Source organism: Miscanthus floridulus, chromosome 16 (genome assembly GCF_019320115.1).
Source record: "Miscanthus floridulus cultivar M001 chromosome 16, ASM1932011v1, whole genome shotgun sequence".
In the NCBI taxonomy this organism is placed as follows: domain Eukaryota; kingdom Viridiplantae; phylum Streptophyta; class Magnoliopsida; order Poales; family Poaceae; genus Miscanthus; species Miscanthus floridulus.
In genome coordinates this window covers 27,172,533-27,181,431 of record NC_089595.1, presented here as the reverse complement: position 1 = coordinate 27,181,431, position 8,899 = coordinate 27,172,533, and the positions used below count along the sequence as shown (strand labels likewise).

Below are 8,899 nucleotides of genomic sequence, written 5' to 3'. Positions count from 1 at the left end.
AACTGATCATTTTAGCCTCAAATTTCTGTTAGACCAGCGCCTAGCAACCAGTCCACAGCACAACTGGGTGGGCAAACTGCTGGGCTTCGATTTCTCAGTCGAATACAAGGCGGGCAGCACCAACACGGTGGTAGACGCGCTGTCCTGCCACGACACTGAGGAAGCTACAGTCCTCGCCATCTCCGGGCTGCGCTTTGACTTCATCGACCGTCTTCGTCAGACACATGACCAGGACCCTGCGCTGATCATGCTTAGGGAGGAGCTCGCCAATGATCAGCGCATGGCCCCTTGGTCCCTCGTTCATGGGCTGGTGGCCTTCCAGGGGCACCTCTACATCCTACTTGGTGCCCCTCTGCTCCAAGAACTTCTCAGCGCAGTGCACGACGATGGCCATGAAGGCGTCTAGCGCACCCTACACCGCCTGCGCCACGACTTCCACTCACCCAACCTGCGCAAAGGTGGTCCAGGACTACGTCTGAGCATGTGCCACATGCCAATGCTACAAATCAGAACACCTGCATCTAGTAGGCCTGCTCCTTCCCCTCCTGGTGCCGTCGTTGGTTTGGACCGACATCAGGATGGACTTCATCGAGGCGCTGCCCCGGGTTGGCGGCAAGTCTATCATCCTCACTGTTGTCGATAGATCAACAAATTCAGTAAGTATTGCCATTTTATCCCATTGGCGCATCCATACTCAGCGGAGTCTGTGGCGTAGGTGTTCTTCACCGACATCGTGCGCCTGCATGGTATCCCGGAATCCATTGTCTTGGATCAGGACCCCGTGTTCACTTGTATCTTTTGGAAAGTGCTTATGCACCTCGCTAGGGTCAAGCTCCACATGACAACGGCGTTCCATCCTCAGTCAGACGGCCAGACCGAGGCAGCCAATAAGGTCATCGTCATGTACCTTCGCTGCCTCACAGGTGATCGTCCTCTACAGTGGCTACGCAGGCTGCCATGGGCGGAATTCATCTACAACACTGCCTTCCGGTCTGCCCTCAAGATGACGCCGTTCCAGATCATCTACGGGCGCGCCTCCCTCCTTTCGCTCCTATGAACCAGGCGAGACAAGGGTGGCTACCGTGGCCAAAAGCATGGCTAAACATGACGAGCTCCTCGCAGATGCCCGCGCTCGCCTGGAGCAAGCCCAGGCAGTCTCAAGAGCTTCTACGACAAGCACCACTGCGACGTTCACTTTGTTGTTGGGGACTAGGTCTGGCTCTGCCTTCGCCACCGAGCCCTAGCCTCCCAGAACGTGGTCACCAAAGGGAAGTTACAACCCCGTTTCTACAGGCCGTACCGCGTCGCCGCCATCATCAACGACGTCACCTACCGCCTCGAGCTTCCTCCTCACGTCGGGCTACATGATGTCTTCCATGTTGGGCTGCTCAAGAAGTTTGTGGGGATTCCACCAACCACGCCTCCAGCGCTGCCCCCACCCACCACGGCGCAACGCAGCCTGTTCTAGAGCGCGCCACCCGCACTTGCCTGGCCAGAGGTGTGCGGCAGGTGCTGGTGCATTGGCAAGACGAGCCTGCAGCATCGGCCACCTGGGAAGACCTCGACAACTTCATCGACCGCTATCCAAGCTTCCAGCTCGAGGACGAGCTGTTCGTCAAGGGAGGGAGAGATGTGATGTGGGGGCGCCAATATCAAAGGCGTCCCAGGGCTCGAGATGTGGCCAGAAGGGCCAGAGCGGCATCCAAGGAAGTACTAGCTGTAATCAGTAGCAATTAAGTATTATGGGGAAGGGATTAGAGTAATGGGAGAATGATTAATGGGGAGAGAAACGAGGAGACCAGAGCTAGGCGCCTAGGGGTTGGGCTGCTCTATATATACTCTGTAATCAGCTTATGATGAATCAATCAATAAACAAGTTATCTCCTAATCTACCTCTGCTACTCTTAACCTCACCCCCTTCACCATAGGGCGTCTAGGGAACCCTCCTGGCGCCATTACCCAATCAAGCTACGAACTCTGGAGTCGGGGACCTGCTGTCTTGGGCACCAACGCCCTTGACAAACAGGGACATGATAGAAATCTGAATATGCAAGAAGGGTATGTTATTGTCATTTTATCTATGGTAATAACCGGATATGCAAGAAGGTTATGGTCCTGTCTTTTTATCTATGGTAGCGAACACCTCAGTGAGCATGTATGGTTCAATGCTGTTATACAGACTTAGATATGGTAGAATTAGATATTAAGAGAAGATATGGTTGAGAGTCGTATTAATTGTTGAAAGTTTGGCCGGAACTAGGAAACTGCTTTCGTGCGTAGAATTCTCTTGTACTCACTTTTTTTTTGCTTTCATCTCATCTAGCAAAAAAAAAAACAATTTCAATAATGAATGAAACATACTCCATATTTATTTTGCATACTATGGATTTGAACACAATAGACTGATTCAGCATGTATTTATATATGATAACGTGCAGAGCGCCAATGTGAGCTTGTCACACTTGATACTTCTATTCCTTTCTCATCGTTGGTAACAGAAGGTCAATTGAGGAGTGTTCGTGAATCCGCAACAAAAGCGGTTCTCCAAGTAGCTAAAGTTATTCTTAGTCTCTCATCCTATATCGGTATGTAACATATTGCCTCTATTTAGTTTCTCTCTATCCTTTGTTTTTTTCACTAATCTATTATTGCATTTATAGATGGTAAACTGATGGCACGTTCATCTGGTTTTCTTATTGGTTGGGATGAGAAGAGTAGAGAAGGCACTGTTTTAACATCAGCACATATAATCTGCTCAAAATATACGAGCCAGTGGTCAGGTACAGATGAGTATTCACCTAATGCTAAGGTGAGTTCAGAAACAATTGCCATTTTGATATAGACACAGCTTATGCCGCTATCACTTTATCCTGTTTATATTCTAAATAAGTGTAATACTCGTCTTTTGTATCCGCAATTAGGTTGTTACTCATTTGTTGGATGAATACTAGTATTATTGTTGTGATTGTATCATATTTCTTAAAAAAACTGTAATGTCTATCTTTTGTATCTGTATTCAGGTTGTTGCTCATTTGTTAGATGAAGATGAGACTACTGTGCCTGCACAATTGCTTCATTATGACAAGCACATCAATATGGCTCTGTTTACAGTTGGTATAGAGTCATGTGCTAAAATTCCTGAATTCAATAGTGATGTGAAATATGGTCAGGAAACATTTGTGATGGGTAGAGATGAAAATCTAAATTTGACCGTTGATTATGAGTTTGTTGGATTTCATGGCCCAAATCTACATGAACGTCCTCACTATATGTTCACTGGTGGTGCAATTAGAAAGGTATAAATGATATTTATCCTGACTTTCTCATAAATTATTATTGATTTATTATCTTGTTTATATTTCTAAATGTTGAGTTTAAATATTTTAGTCTAGCATTGGAGGGCCAGTAATTGACTTCAGTGGGGAAGTTTTGGGGATGGCTAACTTTCCAGGATCAGCTTTTATTCCTTCCTCTATTATATCGAGGTGCTTGGCTATGTGGAAGAAATATCAGTAAGTTCTTGTTTTGCTACTCTAACTGTATGATTTTAGTGATGAACAAATATCTTGAGGAAACATGATAGATTTTGTTGTGTACTTGTGTCAATTAATATATTAGTTCTTAGACTGATAAGTCTCATTTCTGTTGTCTTGTCTATTTTAGACACACATTCACGAAAATTGCTTTTGTTATAAAACTTTTTGTTTTCGTGCACATTTGCCTGTAGCTCAACAGTGTTCGTACTATTCACCTACACTGTTTTGCCTTTTGTTTTTTCCCTGCTTTCTACTCTTGCTTCTTTCCCTGCCATGTAACAAATCGCATGTACATCTACAGTGCTTGCGTTTTTTTTTTGGTTCTCCCTCCCTGTTTTCTTCCCTACCAGTCAACAAATTGGGGTCCTTTTACACGTACTACCTCACCACTACAGTAGTTCTATGAGCCTGACTTGATTTGGTTTTGCATGCCAAAAAAAACATGGCTTCGGAGACTCCGCTTAGTAAATATACTATTCCTAGTTTCTGGAATCTGATAAATGATAATTTTGCAAGGTGTATCCCTCGGCTGCATTTTGGGATGAAGTTTTCACCCATTAAATTTCTAGATCCGATTCATGTGGAGAGGATCTTTCGTAAGTGCAATGTTGATTCAGGTCTAATAGTTGAAGAGGTATATGCTGTGCACTGTTTCTTGTTATCTTATACACTTTATGCTTTTTCATTATAATATTGAGTAGTGCATGACAAATTGAACTGTAGGTGTCTAATGGATCAGTTGCAGAGGAGCTAGGAGTTAGACGTGGTGATATCATCTACTCCGTAAATGGAAAGTGCATTGCTACCACTGTTGAGGTATTTGAGTAATAGTAGTAAATGTGTTATGTTGAGAAAAAAAAAATATATCTCATGTTTATGATCTTCTTAATAACTCACATTTACTATTCTTATTACTGCTATTAGTTGGAAAGCTTAAATATGAGCATATGCGAGAATCATCTTGATCAAGGAGGAACCATCGGTTCCTGGATAGACATACCGGTAAGTCCATCAAGACCAGCAGTTTTATTAGATTTCATTTGAAAAAAGCCTTCTTCTTAGTTTCTTCGATAAGAGGCCTATCTAATTCAACATAATCAATGTTTGATAGTCTCTGTCTCTCTGACCTGCTAGAAACCTGCGTTAGTTCTAACCATCCTTCATAGAAGTCAGTAGTCTGTAGCATTTTTATGTGAATTCTGCCCCATTAATGATTTCTTCACCATTTTCAGATTTAATATTCTCTCTTTCTTCTATTGAAAGTATTCTGCGCTGTTATCCACGTTCAAACAGCCAAGAATTTTTTGGTACCAGTATTCTTCCTCAGAATGAAGTTTTTGGCACTCAACTTGAATTTGCTTTTGTTATAAACCAGCATAAAATTGAATTGGCTCATGTTTAAATAACTATTACTCTACTAATTTTCTTAGCTAAACCCACAGGCACTGGTAGTGCATGGTCCCCACATGGATTGAGCCGCAGGTTGTGCACCACAGTCTTGAGACTTTCTAGACTTAGTTACAATGTCGCATGTCGTCTTAGCCCACTGGAGTTTTTTTTTAAACAACCCCATCCTTGATAGTTGAAAGTACTTTGAATTTTTATCTTTTATTGGTATTTTATCAATATCAATATTATCTTAACCTGAATAGCTTGTGCCAATTTCTCTTAACTAAGTCAAAATCAGGATGTTGGAGCAAATGCAGCTCAGATTTGAATTTAGGTGGGGTGTTCTAACTGAGATGTATCATTCTTTTTTCATTTCTGCATGCACGCTTTCAATCCCAGAAAGAACCTATTGCTTTGTTTTTTACCCTTTAGACTTTGTGATTTAGGGGTATATTCCTTTTTGAAACTTCATATTATATTTTTTCCCTAGAGCACTTTTTCTGTGAACTCAAAAGGAATACGCTTGTCTACAAGCTTTTTATACCATTTCAATGACTTGGTGAGATCTCACAGTCATCTCTTATATTAGCACCCATAGATCTAGCTTTTCTGGAACTAGTCTGTTAGTCTTTCAGCAAGGCCCCCTTTGTAATGCGGGATTCTTTTCCTATTTCCTGTTTCTTTTTCCTGTGAACTGAACTATGAAATTCATGTGAAATTCCTGTGTTCCCTTTTTACCACCGTCTTTATCATTTGAAAATTTTCAATTTATAGGTTGGTATATTGCACATGCGGAAAGGTCATAAAGGTCCAAGTCGCACTTTAAGTCTGAGATTAAATGTATCAGATGGCATAGAGGTGTTCGCAAGCCTTCTGACTCCTTTCGACTAGTATGAAACTGCTGTCCAGGTGAATGTCTTGTCTTCTGCTGTCAAGGTTGTTCGATGCTAATATCAAGTGTGATCTTGCCTGGACTGAGTATCTGATTACTGATAATCTGATTCAGTAGCGTTTGTGTATATTCAGCAGTGAATAAAATAGCTTATGTTTTCAGTTGATACCCTCTGTTTGAAGTACACAAGAGATTGAATTTCCAGAGCACATGAACTATGATCCAATTGTCTCTGAATTGGTGAAATAATCATCCCTTTTAGTTTTCCTGGTGATGTACTGCGAGTCTGCAACCGTAAAGGCCTTTAGCTTAAGCAAATGATTTTCTTTGCCGTCTTATTTCCATCTTAGTCAACTGCCAATTAATTAAATAGTCTAATCCTTGAGCTTAAGCTTACATATACGACTGCACTATTTGTGATGCTGGCAAATATATAATCCTCTCTTGGTGCATGCAAGTGATATTTAACATTTCTTTTGAATACTAATATTTAATATACAATTGGCTGCCTCGAATTTATTTTTTATGATGCTTTACATTTAACAAATTTTTAAAATTAACCAAACATATCCCCTTTTGGTTTTTTTATTTGTTTTTCTAGATGTCGCAGTGTTAGCATGGACAATATACTACTCCCTCCGTTCCAAATAATAAGTCACTTTGACTTCTTTGGTTCATCTATTTTGCTATGTATCTAGACATTATTTATGTAGATGCATAGCAAAATAGATGTACCAAAAAAGTTAAAGCGACTTTTAATTTGGAACGGAGGGAGTAGTTTGATTAGGGTTCTTTAATCACTTGAGAAGTTAGAGAAATCAGAGAAGCCACGTTTAGGTGTCTTTATATCCTTTTAATTTTAATTTAATAAATAACAGTTTTTCTCACTACTTTCATAGAGTCGTTACATGAGTTAGCGTTTAGCACTAGCAGGACTTCGTCCAGAAAACTAGAGCTAAAACTCCTCCAAAAAGGGAACCTACATCACTCCTATCTCCCTTCTACGGTTCTAAACTTCTACCCACACCAAAAAAGTTTGGTGAGTGCTTATAGCGGTGATTCTTATGTTAGCACCTGGATGTTCTTCTTCATTGTTATGCTTCCATATCTTAACCCTATGTATGATGATTTTTATGCCCAAGAAATACAGATGTAGCTTATGCTCCCTCTTTCTTGCTGCTACTTGGCACCAACTGTTTGCTTTTTCTTTTGCCTTTTCGGCATTTGCATGTGGTTGTTCAATTAGTTCGACCTGTTTTATGTCCATTTTGATTGTATTTCCTTATATTACTAAAAAAAATAAATTGTCCATGTTATATATTCTTCCTCAGCCATTATTACCCATCCTTGATAGCTAACCTTTTGTACAGCCTTTGCCGCCTAAACTGTTCATGATGTACAGCCCCTAACACGAGTATGAAACCAAGTCAACATTCGAATGTCATGTATACCAAATCTTTTGATGATGTATCAAACCGCTGTTCTCAGCCTAGGCAGGTACTCCCATTGTATAGTTTTTCCTTCAAACAGATCTGCCTACAGGGCTACAGTTAATTTATTCCCTGACACGACTCTTGCTATTTCAGGTTTAATCTACGGGCTGTTATATTCCATAATACATGCCTATGACGTGAATCCTTTCCTAGAAGGTCATTTTTTTGCCCACAATTTCTTCATAATATCTCCGGCACCGTTTATGAACACAAAACTCTGTTTCTTAATTCCTAAAACTTTTTGTGTGGTTTTTTATACCTTCTTTTCCATACCTACATAACAATTATCAGTTTCTTTAGGTGCAAAGGCTAGAGACTTGATTTCACAAACCTTTTGGTAAATACATATGCAATATTAATTTTCCCTGCCACTCCTGTCTGTCCTTCATAACACTAATAACATTCTGTGTTCCTCAATGCAACTTTTGCTATATTTTCATTAAAAAAATTCTGTATTTGCCTCATGTCAACTACAAAATTGTATTTCCCTATTTGCCTGGTATTGTATTATGCTGCTGAATCTTTCATACTTGATAGCTATATGTTTACTGCACCTCTACCTGTTTAGGTGCTCAGTAAGGCCTCAGTTGAGTAAAATGCAGTATATGTAGAAACCAAGAATGTGAACTATGTGTAGTTCAACATAAACATAACAGAATGAATCCATACACTCATAGTACCTACCCGCGCGATCTCTTATTTTTGTGAGCCACACTACAACATAAGACAGCCAACAATGACACGTGACGGGTGTAGTGCCAACAATGACAACGTGGATTAGATAGACAGTTTTCTAAAAAAAAAAATACTAAATATTACGACAAATAAGTACTTGTCATAAAATTCACCACAATATGTTATGACGATTTTTGGGTTGCACTCTGTGACGAACACAACATTTTATTTTTACGTTATGCTGAACTTGCTCTAGAAAAACATCATAAACTAAACGGTAATGCTAAGGGGCGGGCGTCCGTCCGATCGGACGCCATCTTCCTGGCCTACGCGGCCCACCAAGTCTGCCTCCTTCTCTTTACGTCTCTCACGCTCTCTCTCTCAAAAAATATTTACCACTTGCTCGTCCATCGCACGCTTCACGGTGCCGTGAGGCCGTCCGTCCGCCCCACTCTGCATTTGCCGGCGTGGCCATCTCCCCGCACGCGCCCACCCTGTGTTGTTCGCTTCTCGCTCCTGCCCATTGCGCGCGCCCACCAGCGCCTCTTGCTCCTGGCTCCTGCAGTCCCACCCGCCACGCGCTCACCCGCGCCGCTCGCTCCTACACTGTCAGGCGCGCCACGCCACCTCTGCTGGTGCTTGTGGTGCCGTCGCGCGCCTTAGGTTGGTCCCCGGCCAAGCCAAGGGCACCCATGAGCATGGCCCGTGCTGGTGGTTCTCGCGCCCTGAGGCAGTAATCAACCGGCCCCGACCTCCCCTCCCACATGTTGCAAATGTATGTTTCAAGTATTTCAGATGTTTCACAGAGTATGTTGCAGGTGTTTCATACAGATGTTGTATAAGTAGATCGAGATGTTGCACAAGTTGCAAGTGTTTCAGAGGCACGTTGCAAGCGTTTGTTCAAATTGTTTCAT

The 8,899-nt window shown here is 41.9% G+C and overlaps 1 protein-coding gene across 1 annotated transcript; it reads left to right on the top strand.

The window, feature by feature from the left end:
• The first annotated feature begins 578 nt into the window (after nucleotides 1-578).
• On the top strand, nucleotides 579-7,647 carry LOC136510462 (uncharacterized). The gene is made up of 13 exons (XM_066504896.1): nucleotides 579-656; nucleotides 1,214-1,395; nucleotides 1,497-1,726; nucleotides 2,439-2,585; nucleotides 2,661-2,809; nucleotides 3,021-3,296; nucleotides 3,388-3,512; nucleotides 4,053-4,170; nucleotides 4,260-4,352; nucleotides 4,461-4,538; nucleotides 5,700-5,834; nucleotides 7,188-7,314; nucleotides 7,404-7,647. Exons 1-11 carry the CDS (start codon nucleotides 579-581, stop codon nucleotides 5,814-5,816), a joined length of 1,593 nt encoding a protein of 530 aa, XP_066360993.1. The 3' UTR covers nucleotides 5,817-5,834; nucleotides 7,188-7,314; nucleotides 7,404-7,647.
• The last annotated feature ends 1,252 nt before the right edge of the window (nucleotides 7,648-8,899 follow it).

What these genes read in the sequence shown, in the direction of transcription:
- LOC136510462 (XM_066504896.1), top strand. Translation starts at nt 579, where the DNA reads ATGGACTTCATCGAGGCGCTGCCCCGGGTTGGCGGCAAGTCTATCATC. An exon ending in AGTATTCACCTAATGCTAAG is followed by an intron (nt 2,810 to 3,020) that starts GTGAGTTCAGAA and finishes ATCTGTATTCAG; the next exon opens with GTTGTTGCTCATTTGTTAGA. An exon ending in GTTCCTGGATAGACATACCG is followed by an intron (nt 4,539 to 5,699) that starts GTAAGTCCATCA and finishes TTCAATTTATAG; the next exon opens with GTTGGTATATTGCACATGCG.